Source organism: Schistocerca piceifrons, chromosome 8, assembly GCF_021461385.2.
Source record: "Schistocerca piceifrons isolate TAMUIC-IGC-003096 chromosome 8, iqSchPice1.1, whole genome shotgun sequence".
Classification (NCBI taxonomy): domain Eukaryota; kingdom Metazoa; phylum Arthropoda; class Insecta; order Orthoptera; family Acrididae; genus Schistocerca; species Schistocerca piceifrons.
This window is the reverse complement of record NC_060145.1, coordinates 318,613,043-318,627,395: the sequence shown is the minus strand read 5'-3', so window position 1 is coordinate 318,627,395 and position 14,353 is coordinate 318,613,043. Positions and strand designations below refer to the sequence as shown.

The 14,353-nt window shown below is 39.2% G+C and overlaps 2 protein-coding genes across 3 annotated transcripts in view; one reads left to right on the top strand and one right to left on the bottom strand.

The window, feature by feature from the left end:
• Positions 1–5,368: 5,368 nt before the first annotated feature.
• Positions 5,369–8,473, bottom strand: LOC124711770 (nuclear nucleic acid-binding protein C1D). The gene is made up of 2 exons (XM_047241984.1): positions 8,323–8,473; positions 5,369–6,078 (listed from the first exon to the last, which is right to left on the bottom strand). Exon 2 carries the CDS (start codon positions 6,055–6,057, stop codon positions 5,614–5,616), a length of 444 nt encoding a protein of 147 aa, XP_047097940.1. The 5' UTR covers positions 6,058–6,078; positions 8,323–8,473; the 3' UTR covers positions 5,369–5,613.
• Positions 8,474–8,488: 15 nt separating this feature from the next.
• Positions 8,489–14,353, top strand: part of LOC124711769 (AP-4 complex subunit beta-1-like) — a 44,161-nt gene continuing 38,296 nt past the window's right edge. The window contains exons 1-3 of one of the 2 annotated variants that reach the window (XM_047241983.1): positions 8,489–8,977; positions 9,054–9,169; positions 9,246–9,509. In XM_047241983.1, coding sequence (XP_047097939.1) covers positions 8,891–8,977; positions 9,054–9,169; positions 9,246–9,509 — 467 coding nt within the window. In that variant the 5' untranslated portion in view covers positions 8,489–8,890. The remainder of the gene's footprint in view (positions 8,978–9,053; positions 9,170–9,245; positions 9,510–14,353) is intronic. The other variant, XM_047241982.1, reaches the window with a different exon arrangement.

Genomic DNA, 14,353 nt, shown 5'->3' with positions numbered 1-14,353 from the left:
CCACTTTCATATTTGGGAAGCTATTCCATATGCTCATATCTTCATTAACACATTGCATACTGGCTGCCATGGTTATTGTTGCAGATCCCTGCGATTTTCATAAGACACATACAAAATGAGTGTGTCTTCCTTATTTGAATGTAGCTGCACTTATCAGTGATGATGATGATTGGTTTGTGGGGCACTCAACTGCGTGGTTATCAGCGCCCGTACAAATTCCCAACCTTTGCTCAGTCCAATCTTGCCACTTTCATAAATGATAATGAAATGATGAGGCAACACAAACACCCAGTCATCTTGAGGCAACACTTAATCAGTGTCTAATGTTGTAGAAACTTGACAGGAATGTTTGTATGATACTCCAATATTCTTGAAGGGCATAATACCTCCAGAAACATCTCTCTTTATGTAACAGCACTTCACAAAACTGGCAGTAGTATTTTTTCATTTCCCACAGCAGTTCAAATACTATGTTCTTTCATGTTCCCTGACAATTGACCAGGTGGATCTTTGTCAGGTGCTCATTTTGTTGGGCAGATTGCTTCAGCAGTTTCCTCAACAGTTGCCATGTCAACTTGTTGATCACCTGTCCTGGCACTTTTATACACGCTTTGTATGCATTAACAAAGCACAAGTTTATGGCACAATAAAAATCAATAGGGATCTCCTTAGTGCCTGCAAACAGAAGTCAAATCTCTAAACAAAGGTGTCCATTTATTGGTTTTCCACATTATCTCACAATACAAAAGATATTTATCAGCTCTGTCCAAGTCTTTCATAAACTTATTGTACATCACAATACATTTTGGTTTCTATATGATTTCTTCTTTTTTTTTTATTATTATTTATTTTATTTTTGGTCGCAACCATGGATGCATTGTGAATTGTTATCATTATCACCTCCCTTTTATCTTTCCGTACCTGCACCAAAATGTCACCTTGTCTTTGAAATGTAGTGTCACCTTTCTTTAGAGATTTGACTTCTGTTTGCAGACACTAAGGGAGATCTCCATTGATTTTTATTGTACCATAAACTCTTGTTTTGCTTTCTAGAAGTGATTTCGTAATAGCTGTACTGTTGTCATAACTGTCTTGCTAATCGTTGTGCCAGATGGTAAGTTGAGGAGAAAGTACATAGAGAATAGTGTCTTGAAGCTTTTTTTCCTTCTCCAGTGTATATTTCTAGATTGGAGATACATCTGCTTACACTTTCACATACCATATGAACAAGCAAACAATACCTGACAAGTTTTCCAGAATTATATGTCTGAAAACGAAGCCACTCTCTCGATGGTATCGTTGCTTCACCAAGAAAAAGCTTCTGTTCACGTTTGTATACAATCTGAAATTCATCTCTGGGAGGTACTTTGGCACAGGTCTGTTTTCTGACCAATCTGTAAGGAATTGTCATTGAAATGTCATGATATCCAAACCCGCTCAAATCGATTTCTGTTCATTAGCTTGCCAGCCTGTCTCATCCTGCTTTTTAGATCTCTAGGAAATTTATTATATTCCAAATTAGAATATGTTCTAGAATTCCACAGGAAACCGATGTTAAGAATGCTGATCTGTGATCCCGCCCTCCCCTCCTTCTTAAGTACAGGAGTCACCTGCACTTTCTTCCAGTCACTCAAGACTTTGCACTGGGTGAGAGATTCATGTTAAACCCAAGTGAAGTAAGGAGCCAAGGCCGTACAGTACACTTTGTATAACCAACTTGTAATTCCAACCAGATCTCACGACTTATTTGTCTTCAACTCTTTCAGTTGTTTCTCTGTGTGCGATGGTCAAACAAAGGTATGTCTGTATGATTCTCCTAAGTGAACGATTTCTTGGACATGAAATTTAAAACTTCAGCTTTCTTTTGGTATCTGCCTCTGCCACACCAGATTGGTCAACGAGTGACTGGATGAAAGCCTTGGAGCTGATCAGCAATTTTAAGTACGGCCAGGATTTTCTTGCATTCTCAGCCAGATCTTTTGCTAAGGTATGATGGTTGTAGTTACTGAATGCTTCATGCATTGATCTTTTCACAGATGCACAAATTGCTACTAACCTTTGTCTGTCATCATTTGTGCATTCTCTTTTGATCTGGGAGTGCAACAGCCTTTGCTTCCTCAGAATTTCATTGTTAAAGCATGGTGAATCTTTTCTACCCTTAATAAACTTACTAAGCACATGCTTGCCCAGATCACAATTTACAATCTGTGATTCTTGAGTTTCTCCCGGCGTATTTGATAGTCAAAATATCCACGGGTGTGCTGCCGGTCTATAGTGTCCAACGGGTACTTTCTAGCAAAAGCATTCTCCTAGCCTTCTTGACTGATTTACTAACTTTCGCTGCCATAATTGCTGTGATGACATCATAACTAAACCCTGTCTCTATGCTGACGCCATTAAAAAAGTTCAGCCTGTTTGTAGCTACAAAGTCTAAGATATTTCCATTGTGTATGGGCTGCCAAACTAGATGTTCAAGGCAGTTTTCAGAAAACATGTTCAAAATACTTAACAAGACTGACTATCTGTAACAACCCCCCCCCCCCCCCGCCCAAACACACACATAAAGGGAACAGATAGCTGTCCCATTCCATACTCGGTAGGTCAAAGTCGCCTCCAGCTAGTACTGCATGGGTTTTTATGCACTACCGAGGACAGACTTTCTTCGAAGATTTGTCGCAATGGAATCGCGTGGCTGGTAAAAGCATCCAACAATTAACTCGGTTTCATCTAGACCTGTTATACGCAACCAGATAACTTCACTGTCACACTCAATTTGAACCTCAATAGAAACAATGTTTCTGTCAACTGCAAATGAACACCCCCTCTACAATGGTTAGTAATCCATTATCTCAGAGCTTTCTACTCTGGGTTTCAGCCAGCTCTTGGTCCCAAGAATAATTTGAGTGCAAGAATTTTCCTGAAGGGCAGTAAATTCAGGAACTTTTGTTACGAATATGTAGACAATTTACTGATAAAATCTTGGCTGTCAAAGTCTCCTTACTCTGAATGCAGTCTGATTTTGCTATCCGCAGGTCATATTGCAAGTGTTCTTCAGAGAATCTCAACCTACCACATAGCCTACGGAACCCCCATGTGCACTCCACAAGGACTCTGCAACTTGAATAGCTGCTCCCTTTGTGTATTGTTTTGTTTTTGTTTAAGGGCAAAAAAAAAAGAAAAAAAGAAAAAAACTAACTCTGTCAAAACTGTAAAACATGAAGACAAAGAGAGGAATCAAAAACAACCACACGTCAATCCCAATCAACGGAAGAGAAAATAGCTGAAAACAGGGACATGGAGAAAGATCTATAAACTACACCATAGAGAAACAGAGATCCAGAACTAAAAATTAAATGGCCTTTGCCATATTGCTATGATGGATAAAAAGTAAAATGTAGTCAACAGCTCGTGCGTTGTTCGCTAAAACAGTCAATAACTCAGCCATCACACACAAACGGGAATGTCAGATGTTCAAGAAAGGGCACTGCGTCAGGAAATGGCGAACAGTTAAAAGTTGGTGAATGTGCACAAAGTTGTGGGGGAGCACCACTTAATGAATGACGATTGCTAAAAAGACAGTGTCCAATACACAACCTAGTTAAAATGGACTCCTCACAGCAAGAGGAGGTCGTCCAAGCCACTGGGAGAGGCTCAATAGCCCAGAGTTTGTTCCCAAGAAAGGAGGACCAGTGGTGATGCAAAAGTGACACTACCTGCTGACAGACGGCAACATACAGATCACCAGAGGGAATGTAAGTACCAGCTGACAGAGGAACGAGGACTGCAGCCTTGGCAGAAGCATCAGCAATCTCTTTTCCTGTCAGACCGACGTGACCAGGAACCCACATAAACATCACCGTGGCTGCATCAAGAGTGAGCAAATGGCAGCTTTCCTGAACACAATGCAGTAAGGGATGGAGAGTGTGCAGTACACAGATACTTTGAAGGGCAGTGAGAGAGTCTGAGCAGATAACCCAATTGAAAAGCTTGTGTCACCAAATGTACTGTGTGGCCTGATACAGGGCGAAGAGCTCTGCTGTAAATGCTGAGCAGTGATCCAGAAGCCAATACCAAAATACGTCTGCACCAATGACGAAGGCACACCCGACACAACGGTCAGTCTGAGAGCCACCTTTGTATAAAAAGGTACTATCACAAAGTACCATTTGAAGGTCATGAACTGAAGGTGATAGAGCGAGGCTAGAGCAGTGTCCTCAGGAAGTGAATGAAGGCCAAGGTGAACATGGGCTGCCACTTGAAGACAAGGTGTTGAAGGGTACCCACCCACCGAGAAAGTTGCAAAGAGTATGAAGTTAAGCTGCCAGAGCAAGAGCTGAAAACAAACTCAAAGGGCTAACAGAGAGCTCCCTTTGTGTAGTTAACACCCCTGACTTATCATGAGCAGTCCAACAATTCACCACCCTATAATGCAGGTCCAGAAATCTACAGCCAAGACTGTTACACAGTCACAGAGCCTCCAGGTGAGACCCTCCACTTGGCTCCAAACCAAAGGACCATGATCAACTCTGGGAACAACACTGCAAATTGTGAGCTCTGCTTGCACCTCATGTGCGAAGCCAGCAGCCTTCATCATCTCCACCACCCACTTGTATTAACTGACGACGGCCTCAGAGCCTATCATCAGTGGCAACGTGAGCCACAACTCGCAGACGACTGCACCCTACAAGCTTGACAGCCGCAGGCAAGGCCACCTACACATCTCGGATGTGACAGCTGAGGGCCTGACTGGCATACTACACAAACTGATACCTGTCATCAAAACAAAACGAATGAGCAACTACTGCATTACAGAATGCTTGAGTTTACATGTAAGTGGTCTACATGCTGTCATAAGCTTGTGCTGAGACAATTAACTATAACTGTAAAACTGAAGTGTTCCATATAGTGAAAGCTCAGTAGTATGACCCATGGAACATACAAATAACTAACTGAAACCCTTATTTATTATAAATATTTAAGTGCTCTGCACTAGGTGTAAGGAGATTTGTCGGCATACAGCTGCCCATTAAACTACTGCACAGCACAACTGCTGTTCACTGCCACCGTTTCCTCTCTTCCAAGTTCTCAAAACTAATGGAATCTCTAATTTCACAGATTGTAAAGTTATTAGGTTGAATTATAAAATGGAAAATTAACCTAATAGGGTTGGATATGAATCTCTTACGTGTTACCTTATTCCCAACCTTTTTCCATTCATTATCCCAAAAATCTCAGTCTTAAGACTTCTGAATTTCAGTAATCACTGAACAAAAGAGTACTCTATATGTTGTATTGATAATATTTTCTTGTTTATATTTATGATTATTATTATTATCATCTATACTTACTGAAGAATCAACATAATTTGGAGTAGGTTGTTTCCTTTTTACTTACACCTCAGCAGTTCCTACAGTTTCATGTTTACATAAAAACAGGCAAGTATGAACAATTTACATTATGAGGTGACAGTATTGATGATGGAATTGTCAACAGTAGTTTTCAGTGTACAAAAGAAATTAGACTAAATACTCTTTAGTCTAATAAAATTATCAACAATACATAAATAATAATTTTAAAGACTCATCTGAAGTATATACATAAGTGGACAATTTGTTACATAACAGAGTCTACTGATTCATCAGGTGGTTGTTCCTCTTGCTGTCGTTCTTCAGCAGACCTTGGCTGCCACAAGCCACTTCTGATGAAGCGACCTGCTGCCGCCTTGTCAATACGTGGCATAATGGTACGCCTTTCATGTATCTGTCGTGCTCTTATATTATATCCACGAACTCTTTCAATTTCTCCTTTAATAGCATGCTTGGTAGGATCAAGACCCTGGGTTCGCAGATAGGTCCAAAAAAGTGTACTGAGTGAGTAAGAAAGAAATAAATCATATTTCACACGGTCCTCTGTACTTAGATTACTGTAAACATCTTTCTCACACGCCAGCTGTAGAAAATCACCAAATTTCTTCACACTGTCATGCAACTCAGTCACAGATTTCTTTAAGCTTTCATCAGTTGATAACTCTCCAAAATCAATTGTGTTTTCTGCCATTGTAGTGCCGTTGAAGGGACACTGAAAAGATTAAATTCACCACATTAATTATACGGGATTAAAGTAATGTTTGATTCCACCTGTCTGCTTTGACTCATATCATCAATATGGTGGAAATGGCATCTCCAATATCGCACCTATGACACCACTACATACACATGGAAACAAACACGAAAATACATATAAATAACACAGTAACATCTTCCTCCAAAAATACAATCAAACTAATGGGACAACCTTGCGAAACTGGTGGTTTTAGGGTTGGGACAAGCTAAACATAATGGGAAAAAAAAAACACCAAAATCTCAGAATGCAAACTGACAAAAAAGAACAAAATTACATTCCGCTACACCAACAAAACCTGCAGGAATTGGACCCTTCTCCTGACCTGTATATGGCAACTGCAGAAAATGATACCAAAACACCAACACCTACGACTAACATGACAAAAATTGGATTAGGACATTTCCCTTGACCTGTATTGGTCAACCACAGCTGCCAATACCGAAACACCAACACCTACGACTAACATGACAAAAATTGGATTAGGACATTTCCCTTGATCTGTATTGGTCAACCACAGCTGCCAATACCGAAACACCAACACCTACAGCTAAAACTACAAAAATCGCAATTGGACATTTCCATTGACTTATATAGATCAACCACAAATATTTATACCAAGAAGCCAACACTTACAACTATGAAAAATAAAACCAAAACAACAAGCACAACACCTCAAAAATCTAAAAATCAAACATCCCTACATAATTAAAACACATTAATACTCCATAAATACACAAAACATTATATTTAATTGTCATATTCATATCTAGCAACAGAAGCCACACAATAAATTAAGTGTCTTACCGCACCACAAATGGCAAACCAATAACACCTAATGAAAATGGCCAAAACAAACAAAAAAATTTATTGATAACTCACAGAAAAAAACTTCCATAATGATGTCACACACCACAACGCCCTTAAATCATGGGTCCAAGCAGTTGGGTAGAATTGGAAACTTCATATGAAAACTTCACTAATCAGATCATATGACATCTTCTCTAACCAGATGCTTCAGATTTTCACTCACACCAACAGAAATTCTTACATAATTAACCTATCACTTTTAGCTACTTTCATCTCTAGTAACTGACAGCTTGTCTCTCACCCTGAGCTACTAATCAGAAAAAAACTTAACTTTCTATGTTTTTAACTTTCTTAAGTTTTCTGGAAAAAAATCACATTTATTCTTTTATTCCTACTTCCGTGTTTTATGATGAAACTTTGGTATATGATTCTATGCATATAGACATTATTTTGTCTCCAAACATATCAGCAGAGAATCCCACTAAGGGAAGAAAAAAAAAGTGTCATGTTTCCTACCACTTTAGGCTACACTAAGAGAGTTGTATGTACATGTAACTACGTCTTTCAGTACTATAGGACAATAAAACAAACCCTTTTTTTTGTTTTAAGAACTGGAGTGTAGAACAGAAGAAAAATGTTAGAGTATCTGCGTTACACAGGTTAGTCTACATGACTAAATTAAATAATAAACGTACAGTTGCATCCCTATGGATTTTATAAAAAAGAAATTGATACAACATCACTCATAGCTAGTCCAAAGTTTCTAGCTTCAATCAAAATGAAAGCTAACAATCTGGATAAAAAATCTGATTAAGGTTTCAAAAGCTTTTTATATGGCGTGTGACATCTTCATTCCTCTAACTATCTTGTCAAAAGAGGGCAGAAAAGCAAACAGACGCCCAAGATGCAAAAATATAGAACAATCGGCAGTGATCAATGAGATGAGGGCTCAGAAGACAATGGAAACCACTGCATTAAGGAACCAAGAAGTGTGTGTACACAGGGCATGCAGTCTCCCCAAATATCATCATGACGGGCAGTTCCTACGCAAAACATATTTGCAGAAAACACTATCACACTAGGATAAATATTAGTAGAGAACATGTCGCACATGCAAATTTTAGACCGAAATTAATCATCATCTTGGCTATTTCGAAAATATGCTCAAACAGTACAAATAATCATTTTTGTATGGTTTAAAAGAAATATTGCACATAACTTTTTAAGTAAACTATAACGAAGCATTGACACCAACCGGCAAACATAAAGCTCAGATAATACACAATGGCCGCTGACAGTTCTCAGTATTCAAATAGCTCAACCTCAAGTCTAACACAATGCAACGACATACATTTTGGTCAAATAAATGACATCTGTAAATACAGATATTACCTGATTCAACCAAGCTGCCCTCCTTTCTCACGCTCTTTCAGTGCTGTTTATTCAAACATTTCTACCATATTCAAAGATACGTGAACATGTACATTGATGTAACTAATGCCACAGCAAAGATATTCGTCCGGCAAATACAACTGGCATGCCAGCAGGGGCATTTCCACGGGCAAGATAGCTGGCAGCCTGGCACGAGTTTTGAAGGGAGTACGGATTTTCACGTATTCACTGCCGGTGAAAATTTGTATAACATTTTTGCTAAGCAAATGTGTCAGCACCCAGCAGGGTGACTGCACGTGCTTGTTTGCCGGCACGAGTGAAAGAGGGGGTAGGGTGGGAGGCTCTGCAAGCAACAGTTTACAGTGTACGTGGAAACCGAGCATTATGCAGTATCGTATACTTTAGTTATCTGGAATTTCAAGTTCGACACGCAGTGATGTTAATACTGGTACAAATATAAGCAAAATATAAATCAAAAACGTCGACATAAAAAAGAATACCTTTCGCGGAGGTGTCATATAACCATCGACTTCATAAGACGGACATTGTGTAATGCGCTGATCGCAAAATGAGCAACTTGGAAAACTTAGCAGCGAAAATACTGAAAGAGAGTCAACAGCCAGATAGTCAAGAGCTGAAAATATTATTGCTTCAGGTACGGTCATTAACACTTTTTTAAGATGCGCATAATTCTATATGATATCGATTTGGTAAACGTATTATAATTGCAGCTCGCAGAAGTGGCAAATACACCTGGCGACATAACTTGTCTTATTGGTCCGGTTGTCAAGCTTCTGCCATCTCACAACACTAGCGTCAAGTTTACAATCTACGGAATTTTACCGAGGTAACCGAATGATATTAGGAAACAAATTCTTTTTCAGTTCGTTATGTGAGAGCTATGATATTTCTGGTATTTTCAGAATATGTAAGGCACAACCTGATGCTGCTGTTTTAGTTGTAAATACAGTCCTGAATGACTGCCGTGATCCCAATCCAGAAGTGAAGCGTGTAGCTGTATCTACATTGTGCAGCTTGCCACCACTTTTACAAGAATATGTGGGACCTGTTGTTGATGCAGCTCTGAAGGACAGGCATCCCAAAGTACGCAATGCTGCTGTGTTGGGTTGTAGTAAAATCTTTAAAGAAATGCCCAATTTGCTTCAGGATATTGGAATGATAGACAGGTAATTACTACTCATATTGATAAATTCAGGAAGAATGGCAATAACTTAGTTAAGGTATATTTCTTATGCACATTAAATTCTAAGTTAGCAGAAATATTGAACCTGTTGATACTAACCTTCTGCTGTTGCCCATTATTTCATAAAAACTGCAGACATAAACTACTCATCAACTTCTAATATGTGTAAAACACGCACCATAACAAGTATTCTCACCATATCAGTGCTGGGCTCACCAACTAATGACCAAACTGCCACCTCCCAGTCTAACCTAGACCTTGGGGTATGTTACAGATCAATCTTTCCCCATAATCTGCATTTGGAAAGATGATATAGAAGCAGAATAAATGCTGTCAGTTTTGACAGATGTTCTGTTCTCCTTAGTACAATGCCACAGCTGCATCAGCTGTGGCAACAGACATCTTTATAGGCATTGAATAAATGATACTATTCTCATTTTTATGACAGTGATTCAGTTTGCACAGACTGATTTGTGATGCTGCAAACTCGATTAGAAACAACAGAGATGCTATTGCAATCTCCACAAGTACTCTGTATTACCGTTACAGAAATGTCATCAGTGCTTTGATTAGAAGTGTATCTCACAGAGTGTGGTTTGTGTGAAAGTTAGTCACATGCCATATTAAGGGTCAGTATGTCACAGACCACAGATTATCCATGTCATTGTATGCATGTATAAAACCCACTGTGTATCATATCACATTGAATTGTACTTCTGGGCTCAATTCTATGTTTCTTTTTCTTTCTTCTTCCCTTACCACCTCTGCCCCCCCCCCCCCCCCAAAAAAAAAAAAAAAAATTAAACCCCCTGTGTTTTTCACATAGCGTACTCTAACATGCTTGAGTACATGTTGAGTTTTATATTTTCCATATGCTTTAACTGAATAACTGACATCCCACTGAGTAATGGAATGCATCAGCTGATTTACAAAGGAAATAAACTTTTTAGCCTAAGTGAGATTACAGCCCACTTGCTGATCATTTTTATGAGTTATTTTTGTTTATATTAATATTAAAATCAACATGTGTTTAAACTCCTTAATTGAAACAGACATACCTACATATATACTGTGCAAACCAGTGTGAGGTGCATGCCAGATGGCATGTTCCACTGTACCATTTATAGAGTTTCTTTCTGTCCCATTCATGTGTGGTGTGCAGGAAGAATGATTGAATGCCTCAGTGCACACAGTAATTATTATAATCTTATCTTCACAATCCGTATGTGAGCGATACATAGGGAATTGTAATATGTTCCTAGAGTCATCATTTAAAACTGGTTCTTGAAACTTTGTTAATATACTTTCTCGGGATAGTTTACGTCTATGTTACCGAGTCTTCCAGCTTAGTCCCTTCGGTATCTCTGTGATTAAACAAACCTGTAACTAATTGTGCTGCCCTTCTCTGTACATGTTAAATATCCCCTGTTAATTCTATCTGGTACAGATCCCACACACTTCAGCAATATTCAATGACTGGTCACACATGTAATTTGTAAGCAATGTCTTTTGTAGGCTGATTACACTTCCACAGTATTCTACCAATAAACTGAAGTCTACTGCCTGCTTTACCCACAGCTGAATCTCTATGATCATTCAACTTCATATCCCTATAGTGTTACACCCTGGTATTTGAGTTGGCTGACTCATTTTTGTCATAGGATACTACATTTTTTCATTTTGTGAAGTTCAAAATTTTACATTTCTGCACCACTTAGAAATCTTATAAAGATGTGACTGAATATTTATGTACCTTCTTTCAGATTTCATCATTATAGATAACTGCATCATCTGCAAAAAGCCTGATTTTTACTACTAATATTGTCTGCAAGGTCAACAGGAACAGCAAGGGTCCCAACACACTTCCCTGGGATGCACCCAACGTTACTTCTGCATCTAACCATAACTCTCCATCCAAGATAACATGCTGCATTCTCACTACCAAAAACTCCTCAATCCAGTCACAAATTTCAGTTCATACCCCGTATGATCATACTTGTGACAAGAAGCATAGGTATGATTCTGAGTCAAATGCTTTTCGGAAAGCAAGAATACTGCATGTACCTGATTGCCCTCATCCAAAGCTTTCAGTATGGCATGTGAGAAAAGTGAGAGTGGGTTTCACATGATTGATGTTTTTGAAAACAATGCTGGTTGGCATTGAGGAGGTCATTCTGTTCAAGGTACCTCATTATGTGTGAGCTCAGAGTATGAGGTGGAATCCAAAATTTTTGAGACTGGTGCTGCCATCTGGAAAGTAGGAGTAGTAGATCTGTGCACTGCTAGGTGGCTAGAGCTGCATATCTGATGAGTCAGTGTGCAGAGTGGCATTCTGCTGGGAGGATGTGTTGTGTGTTCAGTGATTTCTGTAATACTCTGTGTTTGGTGTGTGGCGATTTTATGATGGATCCGCGGAAAGAACAGTGCATATATATCAAATTCTGTGTGAATCTCAGAAAAAGTGCTATGGAAACCCTTGCAATGATTCAACAAGTGTTTGGGGAACAGAGCATGAGCCATACGTGTGTGTTTGAATGGCATGCTCGGTTCAGGGCTGGCCATACAGACGATGATGATGATGATGATGATGATGCTCACACTGGTAGGTCCGTTAGCCACACAATGCCTGAAATCGTTTATGTGGATCGACATCGAACCATTCAAGACCTTGTGGATGAAGTGGGTATTGGTTATGGGACATGTCAACAAATGTTGACTAATGAATTGGACATGCATCATGTCACTGCAAAATTTGTGCCAAGGATCTTGACTGCCAATCAGAAGGCACAGCGTGTTGAAGTGTGCATGGACCTTCATCAGACCGCATCTGATGATCCAACCTTCTTGTCACGGGTTATCACTACGACGAGAACTGGATTTACGGTTATGACCCAGAGACAAAGCAACAATTGTCCCAGTGGAAGAGCCCGGGCTCTCCAAGACCCAAAAAAAGGAGGACAGGTGAGGAACATGATCATCATTTTCTTTGATACCAAGGGAATTGTGCAGAAAGAATTCGTCCCACCCAACGAAACAGTGAATTCTGCATACTACTGTGATGTTTTGTGACGGCTCCATGAAAACGTGCAGCAATGATGGCCTGAACTTTGGCATCAAGGGAACTGGCTGCTGCATCACGACAATGCGCTGTGTCACATATCCTTGCTCACCAGGACCTTTTTGGCAAAAAACAACATGGCAGTTGTACCCCACCCACCGTACTTGCCAAATTTGGCACCTTGCAACTTCACGCTATTCCCTAAACTGAAACTCAAGTTGAAAGACCATTGGTTCGACGCTCGAGAGGATTCAAGAAGCATCGCTGGCGGTGATAAACACCTTCAAAGGTCAGGACTTCCAGAAAACGTTTGATCAGTGGCAGAAGCGCTGGAACCAGTGTGTACGTGTGGATGGGAACTATTTCGAGGTGATGGTGGCCATTAGTCCAAAGGTAAGGTTTTCAACAGATGGCAGCACCAGTTCCAAAAATTTTGGATAGCACCTCGTATCTTCTATAATTCTAAAACAAATCGCTGACAGGGATATTGGATAGTAGTTTTGTGGATCACTTCTACTACTTTTGTCTTTTTCCAAGAACTGGGTACTGTTTTTTGTCTGCGGGATCTATGACAGATTATAGTTAGAAGAGGGGCTAACTCAGTGGCAAATTCAGTATAGAATCTGACAGGAATTCTTTTGGGCCCAGGAGATTTGGTAAATTTTAATGATTTAAGTATTTTTCCAACACCACTGATAAAAATACTTGTTTCCCTCCTCTTTTCAGTGGTACAGCGATTTAAACTGGGGCAATTCTTTTGGGTGTTCCTTTGCAAAAAAACATTTACAAACAGAGTTAAGCGTTTGAGCTTTGCTTTGCTACCCGCAATTCAGTTCATTCTCATTCACTAGGGACTGAACACTAGCTTTGGTGCCACTAACAGCATTTACATATGACCAGAATTTCTTCAGGTTTTGTGAAAGATCACTTGACAATATTCTGCTACGGTAGTCACTGAGGGCATCATGCATTGCTCTCTTGACAGCCAAACATTCCTCATTCAGCATCTACATGTCTATGGCCGTACACTTCATTTTACATGTATGATGCAGTAATCTCTGTTTCTTTAGAAGTTTCTTTACAGTGACTGTATACCACGGAGGTTCTGTCCCATTATGAACTGTTGTTCTGGGAACATATCTATGCACTGCATGGTCAACTGTTCTTTTAAACTTAAGCCACAGCTCCTCTACATGCTCCTGCCCTGTGCTGAAAGTTTCAAGTTCCTCCCTGAGATATAACAGTACTGATTTCTTTTTTTCCCTAGTTTACTGAACATAGATATATTTCTTCTTATTTTAATCATTCTTTGTACTCTGGTAATCATTGTTGTTAGTTAGTCGGGTAGTTAGTTAGTTTCACATTCCATGAAACATTTGCTTGAGAAATCATAATGATGTGCAACAAGTCATTTTAGATTCATATCAAAAATTTAATTTGTAGCTGTGGCTAAAGGCTGAACTACTTTTTTTTTTTTTAAAAAAAAAAAGTATACAGATGTGAGTTAGCAATTTCTGCCTACCACCTTTTACACATTACAATAACAGAAATTCTTCTATGGAATGAAAGAAATATCAGGGAGAAGCTTATTCATTTTATTTTAAAGTTTTACTTTTCTGTCTCAGACATTTTGTATCCTGGATAAGTGAACAAAAATTTTAGTTGAGCATTATTCACCTCTTTTGTGCTAAGAATAAGGTTAGTGTGTACTAATTATGAACATCGTTGTTCCTTTTGAACTGTAATGGATTATTTACAGCAAACTTAAT

Bases quoted from the DNA above. Each gene is read 5' to 3' on its own strand.
- LOC124711770 (XM_047241984.1), bottom strand. From the start codon at position 6,057: ATGGCAGAAAACACAATTGATTTTGGAGAGTTATCAACTGATGAAAGC.